The sequence below is a fragment of the Papaver somniferum genome, chromosome 8 (assembly GCF_003573695.1).
Source record: "Papaver somniferum cultivar HN1 chromosome 8, ASM357369v1, whole genome shotgun sequence".
Classification (NCBI taxonomy): domain Eukaryota; kingdom Viridiplantae; phylum Streptophyta; class Magnoliopsida; order Ranunculales; family Papaveraceae; genus Papaver; species Papaver somniferum.
The window spans coordinates 40,506,131-40,532,092 of NC_039365.1; the positions used below are offsets into that span (position 1 = coordinate 40,506,131).

Genomic DNA, 25,962 nt, shown 5'->3' on the forward strand with positions numbered 1-25,962 from the left:
CTTGGTTGAGCTCACTTTATAAGCTGGTGCTCTCGGAATAATATCGGTGTTAGTCCATACAGATTTCCGAACGAATTATTGGGTGTGGTGGTTATACCTCGTTTTTTCAATAGATTCTACAGTAAAAGCTAGTATTTGTCTAACTTTATGTGACCATACAGGTACAGTTCGAGAAGCTAGAGGATTATATGTTGATTGTACAACCCAGAAAATAGTTAGTTGTGGCTAGAGCTGAAGCAGCTTTCCGATTGGAAACATGTTGGAGCGGACACATAATACCTTTTAGGAGTGATCCAAAACTAACTCTGGTCTAGGTGATAGGAATGTATGCAGAAGCTCGCAGGCAAAGATACATGAACAGTGAGGATTTTGGAAACGCTACAAAATTTGATATAAATTTTATAGCTCGGGATTTCAGCTTAATTAGGAGAGTAAATGTAATTTGGGCAGCAAAACTCTCTATTTATTTTTTTGTAATAAGTATGCGATCAAACATAACTGGGTAGGTCATATCCTATGGGAAATCTTAACTTATATAAATATTCAGACTTGGGTTGAAGATGTAATGGTGTATCATAGCTCCAATTATGGAACTTGTAGAACTTTTCTATCAACATATCGAGGTTATCCTCTTTTCTTTAAAAAAAACAGCGTGTTCTCTGACTCAGCTGCAATGATTTGTTTATACATAGACATTCATATATGTAACATTTTTTTATAATTTGTTGTTTTTGTTGTATTCAAAAAGGGAAGATGCAATTGAAAATTTGTCAACAACAGGAATTAGAAGCTCTAGGGTTTTTTTTTATGGAAGCTTAAACACTTTGGGAATGCAATTGTTTTCTTGCTATTGATGGTAGAAATGTTTACTTCTCAAGTTTTATATATATGTAGCATTTAGTTTTTTATTCATTATTTTTTGATGAGGCTCAATTTCTTGAACATTCAGTCGAGGAGGTTGAATTGAATGTACTATAACAACATGTTTGGTTCAAGGAATTAGATTCTTGGTAATCCAATTCTAGAGGAATTTAACAAATTCTTTGAACCAAACAACATAAATAAAATATATATAATTAAAAAATTTGATTCCTATGAATCCAATTCCCTCCAAAATAATAGATTTCCATTGCATTGGTCTAATACTACAATGGAATTGAATTCCAAGGTAAAAAAAAGTAATTGAATTACCTCAACCAAACCCTATTTTTTTTGGATTTGAATTCAGTTCCTTGGAATTCAATTCCAAGAATCGGGTTATCCCATAATCGAATTCCTAGAAATCCAATTCTTCCACCCAAACGAGGTGTAAGTGTAAGGGAGAATAAGGTAATTTCTTCCACCTGTACTGCATTTGTTGTTTCTTTGTTGCTGCTTGTAAATATTGCTTGGTAAGTATTAAATGTCAAAATACCTAAGCATGCTTGGTAAATATTAAACGTCAAAATACCTAAGCATGCGTGAAACTATAACAAATATGCGGGTGTCTAAGAATTGGATATGCATGCTACTCCCTAATTAGTCCCCAACTACTATATACAATGTTTTTTACTCATGTGAGGAGGTAGAGAGGCAACCATGAGGAATGATTTATAACAGAAAGTCCAAGTTTTGCTAAATTGAGCATTGACTATTAAGAATTTTAAACAAGCAATTGAACATTTTTCATTTTTGGTTTGTTAGCTCGAGTACTAAACTGCAGCGAATCAAATGAATATCATGAATCACTTTGGACTAAATTGTAAATAGTTGAATTATATTGTAAATAAATAAGAGGCTATTAGTGTACTTTTCATATTTCAAATAACTAGAGAACTAACTTGTGCCTAACTAACCAGTCTATTTGAATGGGATTTTGGAGTAAACCGTACCTCTCCCTTTTTCTATAGAGAAAAAACTTTGAAACATGCAAGTAGACAACTAAATTTAACGCGCTAAGTCCAGCAAGGAACCAATAAAAATAATCGAGATGAGCTCGATTTAGGTTATCAGGGAACCAAGTACCTTGAATGCGCCTACTAGTTGATTTATTAATGGCATATATGAGAAAGCCGCTCAAAAAGTCCCCTATGCCAAAAATGCTCAAATACAAAGAAAGACCCATACTTCTCAAGTCGTCTGGCACTTGATCGTAAAAGAATTCTTGCAAGCCAACCATGGCAAAAACCTCAGCAATACCAAACAATATATATTGAGGAACCAACCACCAGAAACTGATAAGAATTATTTCATTCGGCTTGTCTATTAATCCGAAATCCAAAGCAGTTTGAAGTCTCTTCTTCTCAACTAAAGCCGCTAAAACCATTGCCATTGTAGATAGAAATATGCCGCAACCAATTCTATGAAGCATTGTTATGCCACTTTCTTTTTGGGTTAAAACTCGACTTAAAGGAACAAAATTTCTATCATAAATTGGAATGAAAATAATGATTGATAAAGAAATGACGTTTAAAAGGGATGCTGGTGGTATTTGGATGCCTTGTCTTATTGTTCTGTTCATGGTGCTTGCCTGCTTTGTGAAGAAAGTTGAGCATTGAGCATACACAATTGCATACACTAAACATACAATCCATATAGGAACCAAGCGTAGAATTACTTTTGCATCTTCAACCTGATCAATAGTACATGATATGCCATGTTGATTTGAACCAAGTTCATCCAAGTTTGGTAATTCGATCAATGCCTTTTCCAAAAACCTATATCATGTTAAAAAAAAATCTTAGAAAAATAACAATTTCTTAGTTTGCCAAGGATTCTACTATGATTTGACCTTGTAAACAAAATTACTGAGTAACTTTCTTCATTACTTAAATATCAGTTTTACTTACTTTAATTGGTGAGCACCGACACGAAGTTGATGATTGTACGATATTTTTCTTCCCTCCACTTCGGTAGCAATGGAAGTAGCTCTCCAATTCCTTGCAGATGCAACATATACTCTAAATATTCTTAATATTGGATTTTCTTTGTCCTCATCTATACTAAAACGGTATGTTTTCTTTCCGTGTATAAATACTAAGAGCCCAAGGAGCATACAAATGCAAGGAATGGCGAAGCCAAGAACCCAGCTTATGTTATCTTGAATATAGGTCAAGACCAGATGAGAAATGCTACTACCAACACATAATCCGAAATACCACCAATTGAAGAATGAGCTTTTGGATGATCTCTCCTCGGGGTTTCGTTCATCAAATTGATCGGCACTAAAAGCTTCTGCGCATGGCTTAAATCCAGCCTTGCCAATTGATATTAGGTACAATGATAAAAAGAAAAACAGGACTAAAGAAGGAGGAGAATCAGAAGAAGTTTCATTCGCTGCGTCGTCTCCGGTGGGGGTCATAAGAGAATTTAGAAGTACTAATAGAGTTAGAAATCCTAGTCCTTAAACAAGTCATAAATATGTTGTTAGCAAAAAAAATCATGGCTAGATATAAAAGCAATTTATTTGAATGACTGAATTATTCCCATTTGGGTTTTGTTATCTTTTGTATTTAGTGTTTAATATTATGAAGATTTCTTAGATTTCCAAATCACGAAGATTTCTTTCTCTTCTCTCTTACATTATTATTAAAAAAAAAAAAAAGTTCTCAAGTAGACTCAATTTCTTTGCTCATATCTAGTCTGTTTTGGATTAGATCCGAAGAAAGAATTTGTTTTATTTTTATTGTTGTTAGTTTTGTAGTGTGTGATTTAAAATTTGTCATGATTTTAATGTTATTTGACATTTTTCTTTGCTTTTTGAGCGATTATATCTTCGTTTTTATGCGATTATGGTTCTATCATCATTTCGAATGTGATTATTCCCAGGATTTTTGGTTGGTTTGTGGTCTATTATTTTGGATTATTCAAGAACGTCAATGATTCAACTCAGCGGCGCTTCAATTCACCTTCAATCCAAGAAATTTATGGAAATTGGGTTCGTCACAAACAACGGTTAGAGCAAATTACTTCTCTCTTTTAAAAGCATCGAACAACGGTTAGAGTAAATTACTTCTCTCTTTTAGAAGCATCTCATTTTGAAGAATATAACTATCTTAAATGGTCGGATTTTATTCAGGTTTACATCATCCCTCCTCCTCCTTATAAAAATGGGATACTATTGCAATTCATCGGTCTTTCTCTTCGCGATCTGTTTTTTATTTGGATTTGGATTTTATTTTTCTTGTTTTATGATGTTCTTTATTATCTTGTAAACATCCATTTAAGCTCTATTTTTCCATGAAATAAAATGTTACACGATAAAAGGTAAAGAAAAAAAAATCATGACTACATTGCCTAAACGATGTAACTAGAAAAACGTAATAAAAGAACATTAATTTGGATGAATATAGAGATCAGCTTAATATGAGAAAACTTTACAACACATTTTTTACTAAAATCAATCTCATTAATAGAAATAAATATAGAGAAGTCACCACAAATGTTCTTATAAATCTCATATCTCTCAAATTAAAAAACGAGTATTTATTAATTTTGTATTGATAAAACTTTTTTAAAAGTACTCCACTACAACGAATATAAATACACCTATCGAGTTAATCATATTTGATATCAAAAGATTTAACGCTAATTGTTGGATTTTATTTTATTTATTATTATTTTATTTTTTTTCTGGAGTGGAGTCTTTCTCAACTCATTAGTGAGACCGCAAAAGAAGAACTTCTCTCGTTGATCAATTCCCGAACTCGGAACTAAGGGACTCATTTTATGACCTAGTGAAACCGAGTACAAAATAAGATTTCTTATCTTAATATAAAAGTTGGATTCTTAGTCAAGCTTGAAGCCTAAAAAACTAGACACTAGGGGTGAGCATAAAAACCGTAACCGCGGATTTGACCCGTATCCGTCCGTAAAATTGCGGATTTCACCCAGACTGTAAGATGTATGGACCGAACACGGGTGGAGTTCTCAAATCCGCACGCGGTGCGGTTGCGGTTGTCTTTTAAAAACCGCGGATTACCCGCACCGTTGGGTGGTAAAGTAAAACTAGTAAGCCCATAACTCAAATTGAAAAACTTAAGATATATTTCTTGCTCTTGAAAACTTATGATTCATCTTTAGTCGCAGTTGAAAATGTAACTTCTTAGATTTGTCATTTGGAAGGAACACCGAGTGAAGAAATTATAATTAGATTTCCGAGATAAACTGATTAGACAAAGTTTGTTGGAGCTACAAGTGACTGACTATACTAGAGATGTTAGTGGGCTTGGCCGAAATGGAACATTTTCTGCTCTAAAATTAGTGGGCTTGGCCTAACAAATCCGCGGTTAATCCGCAACCGGCTCGTACAATCCGCGGGTGATTGGGCCGGTCACGGTTTGATTTTTCAAATCCGCAACTTTGACGGTTTGGTTGCGGGTGACCCCTAATCCGCAACCGTCCGTCCGTTGCACACCCCTACTAGACACTTTAGATATCAGCTGAACAAGTCATTCATCAATAGCCGAACTAAGGTGAGAGGCCCAAGTCCAATATGCTGGTCAATCTTCGTCATTTACTCTTTAGACAAAATCGTTTTTTCTCGAATCCTAGTGTATGGCTTCGGTCAAACCGAAAGGAAAGTGGAACAAACATGAAATCTAGTGAATTGAAAAGAGAGTGAAAACTTACCAGTACACAGATGACAGAAGAGTAGAAGATGGTACGATATCGACCAAGATAAGAGTCCGCAACAAAGGCACCAAGAAGCGGAAGCATCCATACCATACCACACCAAGCGTTGATATTAGCTACAGCTGTAACAGTGGACATGCCTAAAGGACCAGTTAGATACCTGATCAGATTTGAAGATATGCCATAGTAAGCTACAGTCTCTCCAAATTCAGCTCCAATTATGAGAAGAGCTGATCTCCAACCACCAATATTTGATCCATAACTCAGTACTTGCTCTCCTCTATAATCAACAATACCTTCAATTGTATCAGAACTAGTACTGATCAGATGATTACTACTGGTGGTTTTCATCAAAGGTTCATCCTCATCATTTCCACGTTTTGCAGGTGATACTGCCATCCGTTCTCTCTCTCTCTAGGGGAAATGTGAATTTGAGATGTTGTTGAGAGATAGCCAATAATCAATGCTTTTATAAATAACTACAAGTGCACTTATCGAATTTGTATATAAATTGTTTACTTGTAACCCCGCCCCCACTTTCTCTAAGTATATATATAAAAGATCTAAGAAATTACTCCGGCTAGCTAGACGTTTATGGTTATATGTCAACATTTTTAGATTTCTCTCTTTCTAAAAAACTCTCAAGTATCATTATCTTTAGTCGTGAAATCATGTCCAAGACACCTATGAGGTAAATCCGGAATAAGCGGGAATGTGAAATAAAAAAGATTCTTATTATTGGGCTGCAAGAGAAGAGTTTTTGGGCTCAAAAAGTGAAATAAAAAATATTCTTATTATTGGGCTACAAGAGAAGAGTTTTTGGGCTCACAAATTACCAAAATAGGGTCACGAAATAGTGTAGTACATATAACCCTTTATCCTATTATTTTCAATAGTGGCTAATATGTCCTTGAGTTAATTAGTGCTAATTATGATGATTACCTAAACTAATTACGATTAGTGAATAGATTATATTAATCATTAGATTGAAGACCAAAACATTTTCTTTTCTTTTATTTTTGTTTATTTAGGCCGGTTCCTACGGGGGTGGCTAATCCACCCATTTACCATGCCAGATGGCCTGGCAAAGTAGCATGGGAGAAAATATAAGCGACCGAGTCTCCACCGAACGGTTGAGACTACACCGCTAGTGGTCGAGTCTCTCCACTGTTCGGTTGATTTCAAACATCCAGCGGCTCTTTCTCCACCGCTATAAAAATGGCAAAAAACCATACAAAACTTACACCAAATTTTTTACACAAAAAATTTCTATCTTATGTATCTTATCTTTCAAAATGGCAAAGTTTGAATCCCAACTTGACTTGGCTACCCAACTTGAGTTTTCTGGAGTGGTGCTTGAAGCCGCCCTTAGTACGATATGTGAAGGTTATAAAGAAATAGGTAAAAACCAAAGAAGTCTACAAGTTTTGGATATTAACCAATTCAAACCTCCAACTAAGAAAAGACAGAGAAAAGTTCAAGGGAGGGAAAATTTGAAGGCAAAGAAGAAGATAAACAAAGGAAACTCCGTTCATGAGCGCATTGATTGGAAGTTTGGTGAAATGAAGAAGATAAACAAGATTTTAAACTTTTAATGAAAGAGGAACAAATGTAAATTATTGTAAATTATGTCATTATCTAGATGAATGAAAGAGGCACTAATGTAAATTAAAAAATTTAAACTTTTAATGAAAGATGCACTAGTTTTCTATTAATAATATTTTAAAATTAAAATTTGATACAAATAATAGATGCATCATATTTGGGCAGCTAATCTAAATTTATCATATTTGGGCAACACCCTCAAGATAAGATAACAACCATCAAATTGAAAAAAAAAATCCTACTATGTTGCGCCATTAGAGCCGAAACATTTGCTCCACATCAAATGCGCTCTGGACATCTTGTCGGTTTCGATAGCCTTCAGTAAGTGCAGCAACAAAGAACTTCACATACTTGCTAATTATTCTGAAGCGATGACACAATCCATTTGTATTTCGATTATTGAGGTTCATTGTTTCTTCTTGAAATCTATGAAATATGCGGCTCCATACAATCTTTTGATGTTGATGTTGTCCATCATTGATCATATCTTGCATAACAAAAACATAATACCTGCAAATGGATTCATCTTCAGCTGTGCTAAATTTGCGAGCTCGAACTCGAACTGACATATTGGATTTGTGGAGTGAAAGAATGAAGATTGAAGAAATGGTGAGAGTTGAAATGAAATTTGATATCGTATTTATAGGCTGATGAAATTATGATAGTTAGATGAGATGATCCCAGCGGTCGAGTCTAGACCGCTGGCGGTGTAGACTCGACCTAAATTTTCTACACCCAATAAATTTACAAATTTGCCACTTAGTCAGGCCAGTTTACTTGTTTGCCAGCTCCATAGTGGGTGCAAAACTGGAAAATCAATAAATTTCCTACACCGTAGGAACCGGCCTTAGAAGGAGGATTTCAAGGATTTTTTTGAACTTTTCTGAAAAATCTTACAAGGATATATGTGATAAACATATCCTCAAAATAATTAGGAGAACCTTATATATAACTCCCATTAAAAAAGTTTTGACTCAAATCCGTTAACATATATGTTTTTTTTGGCAGTTTCGACAGGGAAATATTGTCGACCCAACGGCCACCGACACTTTTCGGCTGGAAAATGAAGAACTACTAGCCGTAACATTCTTACAGTTATCAAAAAGGGACTCCTAACCGTAAATATGGGTAACGACTGGAAACCCCTGGACGCAGTTGAAGAGACAGTTCTAATATCCAGACATTTTATTAATAAAACTGCCGGGTATGATTTTGTAATACCACCCAGCACTTCTATTAATAAAATGGCACGACTCATATCACCCAATTATGTTATTAATAACACCGTCGGGTATGACGTTGGGTGTGGATTTCTAAGTACAGGAAATTTGAACTTTCTAGCCGTAATTTCCTATTTATGGTTGAGATTTTACCTATTACGGTTGGGAAATGCCTAGTCGTAAATCCAATTTTTGTTTCATTGTGGAAAACAGAACTACATGGTTCTAGGAAAATAAGCTTCCTAACTATTATTTACAATATACATCTAGGGTATATGCGTCATGGATGAGATTTTACCTGTTACAGCTGAGAGGTACTTGGACGTAAACCCAACTTTTTTTTTTGTGGTAAACAGAACTACAAACTGTTAGGATTTTTCGTAGCCGTCGGCAAGAAACTACGGCTAGGAGTTCTTATTTTCCTAACCGTGAAATTCTTTACGGCTGAGAATTCATATTTTCCCAACCATAAGAAATGGTTTACGGTTGGGAAAACAAGAACTCCCAACCGTAAACAGTTTCAGAAACCCAATTTGAAACCTTAATTTTATGGGATCTCACTTTTTAACCGATCAAAAAAAGAAATGAATGATCGGTTTCCAATTATTATCTTATAGAGTCATTTCTAGAGTATTAATTTGTGTTTCAACTCCTACATTCACCAATTTTTCGTTGCCAGGTTTAGCATCTTCATTTGATAATACTTCACATGAATTCACTGCATCCCTACCTTTTTCCGGTTTTCGTTTTTTTACCTTTAATCACTTTTTTTAGCTTCATTTTCTTTTATAAAAAAAGTTTCGGCAATGAAAAATTTGAGATCGAAGAAAAAAAATGGAGAAATGGTGTGATGGAGAAGAGAAGAGAGGAGAGGAAAAAAAGAAGAGAAGGCTTAGAGGCTGTTTGGTATAATTTTTAAAAACAGTTTTCAAAAATAATTTTCCACTGTTTTAAAAACATACCCTTTTTTTCTTGTTTTTATTGCTTGGTAGGATGTTTTTGAAAACCAAGGAAAATCAACTAAATCGGATCAAACGTAAAGACTCGTTTAAGAGACAGTGATACTGGCCATGACTCACTTATACTCATTTCCCCGATCTCTTACTTTGTTCTGAAAAGAAGAAGAAAGAATAAAAAAAGAAAAAAGAGAAAACAATAACTTGTTGTTTTCATTTTTTTGTTTTCAAAAACAAAAAACAAATAGAAAACATTTTCTGAAAATATCCCTACCAAACATGTTTTCTCCTATTTTCTGTTTTCTCTGTTTTTAAAAACAGAAAACGGTTTGGTACAGTTTTCTGTGTTTGAAAACAAAAAAAAAAACTATGTTTGAAAACTAAATCTTTTTTATGATTTAGATCCATCTTGCTTTCTGTTTTCGAATTAGATTCAAGTTAATAAAAGGAGAAAGGTGTGTTTGACTTTTATTAAAGATTAGGTCCCCTAAATGTTAGAATTTTATGCCGCCCTCAAACTTAAATGGGTGCAGTCCTACTAAATGCGATCATAAAAAAGGGAGTTACCGAATAAATTAATATAAAGTTGAATTGGAAACAAATATTCAGTTTCAGCTTTCAATTGCTCAATTGTGATGGAGAATAACAAGGTTTACATTGACGTGATTTTATGCGTATTACTTTGTCCTAAACAGGTGATCTATTAATTTTGAAATTTTGTCCCATTAATATATGACTGTAAATCACTGTCAGAATTTGCCACACACTGTGCTGTTTTTGCATGCCTTTGTTTACGTCAACCCCGTCAGCCGAAATGCCTAGCCGCAGATTTCGAGGATCATCACGAATTACGGGATATCTTTCATCTATATTTTTCCATGCTGGTGAGTCCGCCGGATGCCGTAAAATACCCTCTTCTTTCTTTCTGGTGTCGTTCCACAATAAATATTCGACAATTCTCTTTGATTGAAACATAGTTTCAGTCTTGGGATAATTGGGAAATACAACAAGACTTTTGCCGTAATTTTTTCATGCACCTCTTGGGTGGTTCGTCAACTTTCCATCTTGATTCCCCACAGGTGGGACACTTGATGTGATCCTTGTAATCCTTCATATAGAGAATGCAGTCATTGATGTATACATGTATCTTTTCGTAACCTGAACCCAAATCTCTCATCACCTTCTTAGCTTCATATGTACTTTTCATCATCTCATTTCCTGGAGGGAGCATGGATTTTAACAGTGGTAGAAGTTCATTAGTAACTTGTCGGAAGCTCCGTGCTTGCTCTTCAAGTTAAACAGTTCACACATTGCAGATATCTTTGTAAAATCGGCACATCCTTCGTATAGGGGTTTCCCAGCATCTTTGAGTATCCGTTGCATCTTCTCAGAATCCTTTGAAAATTTATCTCCTAATAAAGCACTAACCATTTCTATAGTCTCTGCAGCATGTGTTGGTTCATCAGAGTGCGAACCGTCGCTGCCATTACCATCCAGAAGTGTCCACCTTGATGACTCATATCCTTCTCCGTGCTTAGTCCATACGGCATAATTTTGAATGAATCCAGAAGAATATAAATGAAACTTAACTTTACTTGCCTTGTGCACGTAGAGGTTGAGACATTTCACACATGGACATAGAAACTTAACTTTTCCCTTGTCGTATGGTTTCCGTTTCCCATTCTCAATATCCTGTTGGTATGTATGCGTAGCAAACTTTATAAATGCATCGACTCCGTATTGATAACGCCATTGGGTTATATCGGTATACATCCAAGATTTATCCATTACTCTAGGATCCATTATGAATTCTCAGATACCTGGACGGAGAAAAAACTTGTCAATATCTTGTGAAAATGTTATTGCGGTCCGAATAAAACTACGAATTATCATTGCAAAGAGTAATACGTACACAAAGAGTAATCACAAATCACAATGTGAGTTCAGTTATCATAAATGAATCATACAAATAATCAGAGGTTAGATACCTACATACAGTTGCATGTTCTGAAAAGAATTATCATTGCAAAGAGTAATACGTACACAAAGATTTACCCTACTATGACCATTAGAGTTACAATCTCAGTTAACAAAGCAGTACTGAAAAGAATTGCTTACACGGTCGATCTGATTGTTCCGCAAAGCAAAACTGATAGGGGAATATATGGTTTATCCAGGAGATGAATCAGATGATCAAAGTAAACCACTTGTTTTGTTTTCTACGGGGAGGTTAGAAGATTTAAGAGTAGAAACATGAAATGATTTAAGACGAGAGAGATGAACACAGAGGGTAAATGAAAATTTGGCAATATTTTTACTAATAATAATTTGGAAAAATATTTAAGTGTATATCGTAAATAATTTGGTAAAATAGGAAGGTAAAGATCCTTCAATTTGTGTGTTGCACATTCTATGTTAAGAATATTCTCAGTCAAATCTTGTTACCCTGCTGCATAATTTTCTGCTTTCACGGCTATAAAAGACCGGAGTTAGATGCGATGCAATTATTATTCATTCCATCCTGAAGATTTTTTTGTTCGTATCCGAATTCAGAAAATAAATCAAAATGATAGCTAAAAAGCGGAGTACGTGTTGCTGCAGTTGTTATAACGGTATTAAAGTAAAAAACTAACTTTGTAAAAAGTGGAGTACGTGTTGCTGCAGTTGAAAAATAAAATGGTAAGAACTGGAAGAAGCTATGTCCCCAATTATAATTAAGTGAACTAAAACACATTACTCTATTTGTGTGTTCTGTCCAATTAGAATTAATATCTAAAACCTAAGATTGATTCATCCAATTAACATAATAGGTTTGATCATTGATGGATTTCATTAAAGTCTCACAATCTGATTTAAAGATAATATGATTAAAGTTCTTAGAGGGTGCCAGAGTAACAGCTGTCAGCATAGCCTTACATTCCAGCTCCTCAGATTCAACTCCTATCTTCATTCCTCCATTGAAGCATTGTCCTTGCACCCGAATGCAGATACATGCACAATTCCTCACTATTACCCCTATTCCACCTTGTAATGAATCTGACTTAAAGAAGCATCAAATTTTTCAGATAAACATTATCAGGAGGTTTCCATCTTAGCACCTCCACAACCCCATTAGTAGAATAAACAAGAGTAGTTTCAGGAGACACAAGTTTATTAATGCCCATCTATTGACATTGTCCTATTTGGAGTTATGTTCTGAAAAAAATTTGAACATCAAATAGTCCAAACTGATGCTTAAGAAAAATAGTCCAAACTGAAACCATTAGCAATTTATTAATCACATGTCTAGTAATTCCTGCACTAAAGGCAACATTGATATTTAAAACCAACCAAATAGATCTAGCATAACCACATTCAAGGAATATGTGATTACTGGATTCCACAGGATGATAACACAAACTCCAATGCAATTCAATATCATTTTCATATCTAGCTAGTTTATCTCTTGTTGGGACTATATATTTTACCACTTCCAAACAAATAATTTAACTTCCACAAAACTTTCCATACCTGTGGAAAGACAGAATTAGTACCTACAAAAGTATTAGATGGACTAGACAACACATTATAGACACTCTTAACAGAGAATTGGCCTTTCCTATCTGGAAGCCAAATAAGAGTATGAAGTCTGATTCACCCACCATTGAGTTTTGGTGGTACTCCGTAGCTGGTGGTACTCTGAAAATATGAATACTATGAAGTAAACGATTTCATCAAATGTGAATGCTTCCCCCTTTTCCTCTAAGTAGCGCGCTTTCACAGCTTCGTGCTACAAAAACAACACACAAACTTATTTGGTTACATATAAATTGAAAAAAGTATTGTGCCGAATAAACCATAAAGATATGTACAAGTTGTAGAGGGTAAAAGCTAAGGTGGCTTGCGTGCGATATCCAGTTTTTGATTTTAAAAAATCCAGCTACCGCATCTAGGATGATGTTGTGCCTATCCTTGATTTGTTGAACACTTTTTCTTTCCGGGTTCCCATAATCTTGGCTAAATTTGTTATGTATCTTCTCCCAATAGGTCTCGGTCGATGAGAGATCTAGAACTCGAATTTCGGCTTCCCGTGCTTTGGTGATTGCCAAATCTTCCGCTGAATCAAGTGATGATGTGGAGGTGGGGAATGAGTAGGTTCTCTAATAGGTTACAAGTAGAGTTCACGTGCGTTGCTTGTCGAACACTGAGTTTCAAATACTCCTTATTACTTATTAAACCAATTGCTTAGAATGATAGAACACCATTGCGAAGTGAAGAAAAACAAAATCGAGAGAATACAGCAACAGATTCTCCTTTCCGGCTCTATAACAACTCCAGCTTAATCTACAATGCAACTTTTACTCCTTACAGCAACAAAAGCTAATTCCTGAATCCATAAAAAAACCACTAGTAACAAAATTAACTCAACCTAAACCAAATTCCACAATTTCCGTCACAAAATTCATACAAAACATCAATTGTTTCAACCAATTAATATTGTCTAACAAAAATCAATAGGGAAATCATAAGGAAACGTGATCATCCATGTGAACCCAAACCCAACATTACAATATTATTATTAGAATTTATCAGAGAATGCTCAAGATGAACTCTCTCTAAATTGGTTCATGATCATAAAAAAATGAAAGACCTGAACAAAAAAAAAAGAAACCCTAACAATATCGATGTGCTTTCACAATTTCCATCACAGATAAAATATACCATCCAAGATCATAAAAAACTCCTAAAATTGACAGAACCCTAGGTTTACAGAATATAGTAGAAAACGATTTTAGTTTTAGGAAATGTATATACCTGAAACCCTAGCGATAGTGATTTTCAAATTAAGAACAACCCATCCCCCATTCATGAAATTAAACAAGTAAGTTCGAATTTAATCTGATAAGAGAAGTATAGAATTTTTTTTTTCTATTTCCTTACCTAGGGTTTCTCTATTTCGCCTCTTCCAGTCTTTCTTCCACGCAAGTAAGAGAAGGAAATAACTTTTTCTTCTTTTTTCTCTAGTTATTAAAGCTACTTTAATTAACCAAAATGCCATTTTACCTAGGTTTATCACATCATTATGACATAGTGGGATAGAATAGATGTCATTTAGACTAGGGAACGTGTTCGATTAAGTCTTTATCTTGGGAATAGGCGTGACCCTCCAAGAATTTATAGTTTATTCCTGATAGAGTAGTTTATTAGGGGATTAACAGGGAAACCAAAGAGTCAGAGAGCAAATAATTTCAGAGAGAAATTTGTAGAGGGAGACTACTGTTTACTGAATTTTTCTAAATCAAATCAATCAAAATGGCTGGTGATGATGATCAACACAGACGAAAGGGTAAAGCGCCCATGACTGAAGAGCAACTATTGAAAGAGTTGGAAGAGAAAGAAAGACGAGAAAGGTTATCAACCACTATGCAGATGATTGGGCAGATGACCAAGGATGATCTATAGAAAGTACAAAAGAGATTAAGTGACTTGTCGTATGATATTGAACTCGATCCTCTCTGGGAAGAAATGCATGGTGCAATGAATGAAAACAAAGCAGAAGAGAAACCAGTTGAAAAACCGGTAGAGAATCCGGTACAGATTTTTCAAAAGAAGCGTCATCATGATTTTTTCATAAATGAAGAAGAGGAGGAAAAATTCTGGGAAGTGCAGGGTAAAAAGATGAGGTTGGATGAAATGGCAGTAATGAAGAAAGAATATGGGTCGCATGACAGTGATACAACTACTTCTGAATATGAAGATCCTGCTGTTTTTGTTGATCATTGAAGTGATATACATACTTTTTCTGTACAAGAAGAGATAATTAAGGAATTCCGCGAACATAAGAGATTTGTGATTAATGATGCATTCTTGGCCCAAAAGACGGATTCCGAAGCGGATGATGCAGATGAAGACGAGGAGGAAGAGGGGTTTGATGAGGAGGAAGAGGGGTCTGATGAGGAAGAAGAGGGGTATGGTGAGGAGGAAGAGGGGTATGGTGAGGAGGAATAGGGGTCTGATGAGGAGGAAGATGAATCTGATGATTCTGATTCCGAGTGATGGGTATGACAATGCGTAAGCCTTATCGACATTTGAATTCTTCTGTAGAGAGATGGTGGATTTTTGGGTAAGTGCTCGAATGGAAATGATGACATAATGTTAAAAAATGGTTAAGAAATAGATATTATCATCAAAGTACAGAGAATAATTCAAATGGAGAGGGGTCTAATGCAAATGGTAAGTCACTGAATCATATGTTTCTTTTTTGGTTCTGGCAATAGAGACTGAAAATGCAGGGTAATGTTATGTTTATTTTTCTTTTTTCGTTTTTTTTTTTTTGGTATTTGGATTTTTTGTGGGTAATATGGTGAAATACTTGTAAATGGGTATGTTTTATTTTATGAACATGTAAGTGGATATGAAATGATGGTGTTGCTGCTAAATGTTGCTCAACACTGAATGAACAGAACGGTTGTAACTTTTTAAAATGTAATATGATGAAGTCAGCTTATTTATATTTTCCAACGATTGTGTGTTGATAATGTTGGAGATGCAGGATGTATTCCAGAAACTAACACTACAATCAAAGAACTGGAACATGTACAAGACTAAAATGTATTGAAAACAAATGCATACTGAGAACAAGTCACTTTAGTGTTTCTCTATGCAGTCTAATTCACTTGATGGAGAGGCATATACACACCTAGTCTTAATCTACAATCTGGCAACGGGACAAATTAAGAACATCCATATGTGTTTGATCTTTATATCTCCTATCAAATATATGACTAACAAAAATTGGCTTGCGTTGGTTGCATGTATTCGACTTGCACATAACTGACATGAACACTACTTGTTGGAGCCTTATGCACACCTAATTTAATTCTACAATCTGATAGTAAATACAAATCACAAAGACTCCTTAAATGCTGCTTCTCAAAACAGAATACAAGCTTTATTCACCAATGCCGACATCCTACAACCAAATACTATGTCTGAGTTTAAGATCATCTGTAAACTGACATATAAACCTACTTGGTGGAGGCATAAATCATGCAATTGAGATGTTCATAATCACCAAAACATTATAGAAACTGGATACACTTCACAGCAACATAATAAACCTAAAATCTGAAAGATAGAGATGTTCATAATCACCATCAGAAATTGTACCATTCAAAATCAGTAGTGTGTAACCTCCAATTTGTAAAATCATTAAACCCCCAAATGAATGAATTAGAAATACCTTAGATAAAGATGACCAAGATTTGCATTTCTAAAATTATGAATCACTATCAATACTTCTATGAGAGATCGATTAAACTTAAATCTAGGCCTGAATCGATATTTCACAGAAGAATCAATTGATTCATTGTTGTTGATGAAGTTTTCTGCAGATGAATCTCCAAGAAATCCCCAAATGAATATTAGATGAAGATAACCCAGATTTGCATTTCCAAGATTATGAATCAATGTGATTACTTATATGAGAGATCGATTGAACTTAAATTTATCCTTAAATCGATGTTTCACATAAGAGTTGATCGATTCTTTCGTTATTGCCGATGAAGTTTTGTGCGGCTCAAATGAATGGAATTAGATGAAATGATAATGAGTTATGTCTCAGGCATTGTTGACATAGTGTTGGTAGATTTTTGTGGCTCATTTGAGTTGTTGGTCAGGGACCAGGGTATTGAGATATGGCATGATGCCTGAGCCAAACCATGATGCAGTTCAAGATATGACCCATTTGTTAACTAATTAAAATTAAATAAATATACACAATTGTGCAGGGACCTATTATGTTTGACCATTTTTTGATTAATTGTTGGTCACTTGGTGAGGTACTTGAGATATGGCATGATACATGAGCCAAACTTGTGAACCCTGGTGAACCATAATGCTACAGTTATGGACTTCAAAATTTGGTAATCGCCTCGTTTTACTCTTAAAGATAACGTTGTGTGCAATTAAGAGATGAGACGGGTCTGGAGAGGACAATAATGATGTATTTTGAAAAATTTGCGTCTCGAGACTGAAGAGGCGTGGTCTTCCAAGGAACTAGAAGTTTAGCACCATGCGCCATAAATGGACATTTATGGTTAATCTAACCACTATACAAAAGGATGAGAAACTGATATACTTGCAATTACTCTTAATCAAACCAAAAGAATGAAGAAAATTTGCAAAGAGAAGAAGATTAAGAGCTGAGCCAAACCAACCTGCAGTTCAAGATGTTGTTGAAAATCAATCACCAGCATTAGAAAATGCAAAACAAGCAACTCATGCATTAACAAGTGAAGAGGCTGAGAGATTGATTTCGTATTTAGAACAAGAAATTCCAAATAAGAGGATGCATGAAGAAGAAAATAGGAGACAGGAAGAATTTGATAGGCAAAGGATTGAGAACGAAGAAGAGTACCAGTTTTGGATCAGAAAATATCAGGCAATATGTGCAAGGAAGAGGAGAGAAATGCTAGAGAGGCTTGAACGTCATTGGATTAAGACAAGAAATGCCACAGAAAGTGAAAGTGATGAGGAAGGTGGAGAAGCACTAGAATTTGATGAGGATGATAGCAGCAGTGTATCTACTGATCCAGAAAAAGAGCCTCGGGAGAGAAGAAGACAGGAGAGAGATGATGCAGAAATGTATCTACTCTATTTGGCAGAGAAAGCTCAACCCAGGATATTTTCTCGTACCATGTCTGAACCCCTGAACGTGGATTCGGACGGTGAGGAGATACCAGGGATGGATGTAGATGGCAATCCTATTTCAGCAGAGGTTCAGGAAGAAGAAAATGAAGGATCAGAAAATGATGAGGATGGAGGTTATGGTCCTGCAGCTTCTACCAGCAACTGATAGCAGCGTAGACTTCTCCTATGAAGAAGAGGGCTTTAACACCGACGATGACGATGATCAGTGGTGATCATCTGAAAAGCATTGGGAAAATCTTTTGAGGAAGACTTAGGAGGATTGCATTCCTTGAAGTCTTAAGATCATCTTCGTGAAAATTCACAAAGATTGTCCTAATGTGTGTAGTTGTTGGTGCTATTGGAACTGAAGGAGAGGTATAGTCTTCTGTTATACATCTTTTAATGCATGGTAATTGTGTTTTTTTGGGGTTTTTTATTTCAGCACAAGGTTTGATCTTGTAAAGGTGTTATCTTGCTGTTGACAAAGATCAAACTCGGTATTAGTAGTGGTAGGTATTTTGCTGGTACTTGTTATGGAGGTTATGTAAGTGCAGCATGCATAATCAGGGAATTTTGCTTGTCAGACGTCCTCGGAGTTGGTTTTTCAGGTGTAAGTCGAACTGGAATTGGTAGTGTGTCTATTTTTTTGCTTATGGATTTGATTGTTGAACTGGTGTTGGCCATAAAAGAATTTGTAAATGGAACTACTTAGTAATTAGCTGTCTGATTTGTAATGGTGATGGTGTTTGTAAATGTGGTTAATGAAATTGCAATTGTTTCTTTTTTTGGTTTCTATTTGTGATTTCTAATGAAAGGAACAATGGTATGTTAAACTGTGGTATGTTGAAACAAAATAGGCACTATTCTCTATCCAGTCTAATTCACTTGATGGAGAGGCATATACACACCTAGTTTGAATCTACAATATGGCGAAACATAGAAATGTTTATACTTCATAATCACCATAAGAAATTGTACCATTCAATAAATATACACAAGAGTGCTGATTTTATTTTGCTTATTGACCTTATTTGTTTGACCATTTTTTGATTTTAATTGTTGGTCAGTGTATGGGATGTCGTAGGCTCAACAAATTAATAAATATATTTCCCACTAATTAACTGGTAATATAGTGGTAGTAAGAGATCGTTCCCACAGAGAGATGTGTAATTGATATGTTATTTGAAATAACAAAAGGGGGTTTGGTTGTAAGATAAATATAAAAACAATAAAGAAGAGAGATGATTAAGGAATCCTTCGCCGTTACCAAGCGATAGCTGGATTAAAATACTTATCTATCGTTCGTAAGAACCATTCATCACCAACCGTAGAATAACAGCTAGATCAGTTTTATCCCCAAAACTCCTTCTATCACTGGATACGAAATCTCGACTACCAGGTTATATCCAACGAACCACCAAGTAGTAGATCACTCAAGGTGTAATCCAATCGAACGCCTTAAGCTTTGTGAATTTAGGTTGATCCCAGTAGTTAAACTCTTAGATCAAGGTTTACTTGCTGGTGTTATCTTCACACACGATTCCTCCACAGAATCCCTCTGTAAGGTATCGCGATTTCTACTTGTGTAGGAGTTAATCGAAGATTACTTATCTCATAACTTCTACTAGGGATCAAACAATCAACAGAATAGTCTAGTATGCATCCCAAATCAATCTAAGAATCACTCATACACCCTAGATATGGCAAAGATAGACGAAGATGATAAAAACTCTCAATATATTTGTATTATTAATAAAGCTTCATGCTTAGAACATTGAATTCATCCTTAATCAACAAAGGATTTAGCTACTCATATTACAAAGAAGATGAATAATGGTGGTTTCCCCCTAAAGGTGTAAACCCTGGGTTTTGATGTAGAACTTGTGATATGAGATTTGATTGATTTCATTTTACATAACCTAATACCTTTTTATAGGTTTACATTGATTGGTCTCCAAGTATTTAGTTTGGTTCAAGAACCCGACCCGAAAATACGAACTAGCGAAACCAAACGTGCCCTTAGGCTTTCCAAGGCGTGCATAAATGTTTTCCACTTGCTAAGTTCGCAAACCCAGTCCACGAACTTCAAATTCCAGCAGAAAGTTTCGGAATTAAAGTATGAAACCCGTCCGCGAACTTTACTGTCTTCGGTATTCAATAAAATCTTATTTTGGACACAACTTCTTCATCCGAACTCAGAATGACCTAATTATTTTTGCATTCTTTTTATCTTTCAATTCTCTTCAATATGGTGATGAGAAATACATAATTTGAATGAGTTAAGATCGTTCTTTGGTTCTCTTGATTTTGAGTGTTTTGCTCCTTTTCGTCGCACTTCTTCCACTTCTCTTGGACTTGGGCACTTGGATAGTTGGAATACTTCTCTTCTTATCTCTTTTCAGCACTTTGTAGCTCCTTTTTGGATGATTCACCTATTACAGGCAAATAAGAGAAAACAAGAGTAATAATATGAAAATATGCAAGAATAATAGCTAAACCAAGTATGGAATGGACACTAAAATCATATGAATTATGCACTTATCAGTCAGGGACTTGAGATATGGCATGATACATGAGACAACCCATGCTGCAGTTCAAGATATGGCCTATCTATCAACTAATTAATCAATTATGTCAGGAATACACTAGTGTTCTGATTAATCAAATCAAGATATTGCAATACACCAGCGTCACATAATGCATGTCAACAGGTGCTGGCTCTTCCGGATATGCAAACGCGTAAACCCTGGTAAACCGTGCATGATCAACAAGTGATGGTGTCTATGAATTTTGAGAAAAAATCAATCATGATTGTAATAATAATGTAGTAGGAAAAATTGCGTCTGAAATTCAATAAGGAAGGACTATTTTGTTAAATAAGGAAGGTAAAATTTTAGTTTTAACAAGTGTACTATCTCATTGACATGAATGCTTAACGTGTCAGGATATTTAGAGATTTCTTTAGGGTTTCAGCAAGATTATAGGAGTCTAATTAGAACTGACAATCGGTAGTCTAATCCTACAATCCTAATGCAATATTTTTCTGCTGGGTCTCGCAAAATCGCACTTTTCATATATCACCTTGATTTTCGTTTGTTATATTCATGGTAAACATAACCCACCCACTATATTTAGATTTGCATACTAGATACGCATAGGAAAAAAAAAACATTATATTTAGCTAGATTTGGATCCTAGATATAAGAAATTAGATACCTCGTTCATAAGTAAAAGAAAGAAGGAATTGAGAGGATGAGTTCTAATGAGAAATGTGTTTTTCCTTCCAATGGTCTTGTTAATAATGATCCTCTTCCTCCGAAGGGCTTTGCTTCATGGGATGACTTTGTGGAAAGCATTGGTGATATACTAGAAGAGTATGTCGATGAAGAATGGGAATTAGTTCATATTAAGAAAATGATCCATGTTGAAAATGATCCTCCTCCTAAGGGTTTTACTTCTTGGGATGCATTTGAGAAAAGCTATGGTGAACATTGGGATAATGATTACAATGAATAAGAACATGGGAAGCCACCAAGACAAGCAAATTTATGGATGGGCACTCGGCATTGACTAAATTCAAGTTTTTTAAGTTATTTTTAGTATGATAATTTTATTAATGTGTAAGCAAAATTATGTAGCAGTCAAAGGCCTACTGTTCAATTGTGCTCTCAATCCTGATATTTTTTTTTGTTAAGTTTGTCAGATTTGGCATTGCAATTTATGAAAAATTTGTCTATATTTTTCAACTCTGATACAAGACTCAATATACAGTCCCTATCATATTCATGATCATATCACTTTAACAGCAAAGCCACAACAAAATCATGGTAACCCTAACTCTTCAGATCCAAATCTCTAAACCAAGCCCCCCTTAAACACATTACTCGTTCATTCTGTTTTGTCAAAAGATTGATACCCCAACAGATGGACAATGGACAGAAATTAAACAACAAATGCACTTGGAATCTAAAGAAAATGTTGCATCCGTAAATATTAAACATTCACAAAAAGTATACTTCCAAGCAGCTTTACAAACAGACTAATTAAACATCAAAAAAAACAAAAAACAAACATAAGATACACTAATAACACAAAAAAAATACATACATATATATATATATATATATAACTAAACAAAATATGATGGATCAAGTGACTGAATACCATTCTTGCATAGCAGAACCATGAAAACAGAGGACTAGATCAGTTAGAATCCTCTTCTTCTTCACTGATGTTGTCGACAATCATAACCACATCTTTGTATGGCCAATCATCATCATCATCATCATCATCAACATCATCGTCTTCATCTTCATCCTCAAGTGCTGGCCCAAACCAAAAGAAGTGTTCTGGATCATCATCATCATCAGAATCATACTCATCATCCTCTTCATTGTCCTCCTCTTCTTCATCGTAAACAACATCATAATCATCATCCTCTTCATCTCCAAAACAAGGAACAACCTTGCAACCAAAATAACCAACAATCTCTTTGTCTTCATCAAGAAGAAGAAATCGGAAGGAAGTTACTACTAGAGCAGTCATTTTTTCTGGTTTGATACTAAAACTTTCAGTTTTTGATACTGAAACCCTAGGTTCAGTTTAGAGAGAGACTTGGAAAATAAAAGGCCGAGTAGTACTTTCCTAGTCTCCCTTTCTCGTGTTTTATACCGTGACACACGTTTTCACTTTAATATTCAACCTCTAGCTTAGCCACATACAAGCATGATAACTTGGCTAGTGAACAAGTATAACTTTGGAAAATAAATAAATACAGTATAATAATATAAAATAAAAAAATTGGGTGGAGAATTAACATCAAGGAATTTAACTTGGAAGAAACATAAATTGGTTTACAAGCTCGTCCAAGAGTAACATCGGTAAAAATGGAAAATTAGCATTAAGCAATTTGTCTCGGTGGAAATACTCCCCGAAACTTAGATTTGGACGAAAAATTCTTGCTAAGATCGTGACATCTAAGCTCGTCCAAGAGTGACATCGGTAAAAATTAAAAATTACCATAGATCGTGACATCGAAATATAAATTGGTTTACAAGCTCGTCCATGAGTGACATCGGTAAAAATAGAAAATTAAATCAGTTTATCTCGGTGAAAATACTCCCTGGAAACTTAAATTTGGATGAAATTTACTTGCGAAGATATCGTGACATCGAAATAAAAATCAGGGGTTTAGAAGCTCGTCCAAGAGTGACATCGGTAAAAATGGAAAATTACCATCAATCAATTTATCTTGGTGGAGATATTCCCCGTAAACTTAGATTTGGACGATAAATACTTGCTAAGATCGTGACATCGAAATATAAATTGGTTTACAAGATCATCCATGAGTGACAACGGTAAAATAGAAAATTAAATCAATTTATCTCGGTGAAAATACTCCCCGGAAACTTAGATTTGTATGAAATATACTTCCTAAGATATCGTGAAATCGAAATAAAAATCAGGGGTTTAGAAGCTCGTCCAAGAGTGACATCGGTAAAAATGGAAAATTAGCATTAAGCAATTTGTCTCGCTGGAAATACTCCCCAAAAACTTATATTTGGACGAAAAATTCTTGCTAAGATCGTGACATCGAAATAAATAAAAATTGTTTTAGAAGCTCGTCCAAGAGTGACATCGGTAAAAATTGAAAATTACCATAGATCGTGACATCGAAATATAAATTGTTTTACAAGCTCGTCCATGAGTGACATCGGTAAAAATAGAAAATTAAATCAATTTATTTCGGTGAAAATACTCCCCGGAAACTTAGATTTGGATGAAATTTACTTGCTAAGATATCATGACATCGAAATAAAAATCAGGGGTTTAGAAGCTCGTCCAAGAGTGACATCGGTAAAAATGGAAAATTACCATCAAGCAATTTATCTTGGTGGAGATATTCCCCGTAAACTTAGATTTGGACGATAAATACTTGCTAAGATCGTGAAATCGAAATATAAATTGGTTTACAAGCTCGTCCATGAGTGACATCGGTAAAAATAGAAAATTAAATCAATTTATCTCGGTGAAAATACTCCCCAGAAACTTAGATTTAGATGAAATGTACTTGCTAAGACATCGTGACATCGAAATAAAAATCAGGGGTTTAGAAGCTCGTCCAAGAGTGACATCGGTAAAAACGGAAAATTAGCATTACGCAATTTTTCTCGGTGGAAATACTCCCCGAAAACTTAAATTTGGACGAAAAAAATTCTTGCTAAGATCGTGATATCGAAATAAATAATTTTTTTTAGAAGCTCATCCAAGAGTGACCTCGGTAAAAATTGAAAATTACCATAGATCGTGACATCGAAATATAAATTGGTTAACAAACTCGTCCATGAGTGACATCGGTAAAAATAGAAAATTAAATCAGTTTATCTCGGTGAAAATACTCCCCGGAAACTTAGATTTGGATGAAATTTACTTGTTAAGAAATCGTGACATCGAAATAAAAATCAGGGGTTTAGAAGCTCGTCTAAGAGTGACATCGGTAAAAATGGAAAATTACCATCAATCAATTTATCTTAGTGGAGATATTCCCCGTAAACTTAGATTTGGACGATAAATACTTGCTAAAATCGTGACATCGGAATATAAATTGGTTTACAAGCTCTTCCATGAGTGACATCGATAAAAATAGAAAATTAAATCAATTTATCTTGGTGAAAATACTCACCAAAAACTTAGATTTAGATGAAATATACTTGCTAAGATATCGTGACATCGAAATAAAAATCAGGGGTTTAGAAGCTCGTCCAAGAGTGACATCGGTAAAAATGGAAAATTACCATCAATCAATTTATCTTGGTGGAGATATTCCCCATAAAATTAGATTTGGACGATAAATATTTGCTAAGATCGTGACATCAAATTAAAAATTGGTTTACAAGCTTGTTCAAGAGTGACATCGGAAAAAATGGAAAACTACCATCAATCAATTTATCTTGGTGGAAATATTCTCGGAAACTTAGATTTGGATGAACTATACTCTCTAAGATCGTGACATCGAAATAAAAATTGGTTTAGCTGAATAAGCCATGTCCAAGAGTGACATTGGTAAAAAACTTGGATATCGAGTCTTGTCGACGAAGACAATCATAGTCGTTCGTGAATTCATAATGCCGACCAATCAAATAAACTAGTTACACCTGATAACCTAACATCCCCAAACATCCTTGCCAATATTTTCTGTTGATCGGTCCGATACGATCAATAATGCGATATTATCAGATATTCATATGTATGTATCACTGATATTTTATGTTTCATCCGGATTAAAGGCACGGACATGATATAATCATATATTATCGGCCAGTATTTTAAAAAATAAATATTGATCAGTTTTTTTAATACAAATTTAATTGTAAGAGCTATCTAGAATTGCTTTTAAGAATATGAACTGGGATTTTAATCAAAAAAATTGCACCAAAAGCATTTATGATCTTCCAAGGCACTAGCTAGTACCATATTAATAATTTATTACTTTGCTTCTAAGAATATGTGAATTGGGAGTAAAATAGTGCAATGTAGTTGACTAAGTAGTAAAGAAAAGATACTATTATATCCAGGGCACTAGTAACAAAGGAATTAGCTAGTACAATAATAAGTACTCCACTTTCAGTGGTATTTTTTGATCTTTGATCATTTCTACTTTAACAATTTGTGTAGAATATTCTAGTGGGACCCTGTCCTAAATACCATCCCCATCACTAAATACTAGGAGTATATATATGGAACATTCCTATGATTGATTTTTGGATTTTAGGGGTACATTCCTATGGTAGTTTTACTTTGGGACTTCTTGTTATTTGTGACTGAAAGAGAAGTATTATAACAAGAGCCTGTATTGTATACCCCACAAGATCTGATAAATTTTGGTCTTATCAAAAACA

General features: G+C 34.8%; 1 protein-coding gene across 1 annotated transcript; it reads right to left on the reverse strand.

Moving 5' to 3' along the window:
- Positions 1-1,807: 1,807 nt before the first annotated feature.
- On the reverse strand, positions 1,808-6,012 carry LOC113305456 (protein NRT1/ PTR FAMILY 5.10-like). The gene is made up of 3 exons (XM_026554489.1): positions 5,607-6,012; positions 2,829-3,381; positions 1,808-2,696 (listed from the first exon to the last, which is right to left on the reverse strand). Exons 1-3 carry the CDS (start codon positions 6,010-6,012, stop codon positions 1,808-1,810), a joined length of 1,848 nt encoding a protein of 615 aa, XP_026410274.1.
- Between the last annotated feature and the right edge of the window lie 19,950 nt (positions 6,013-25,962).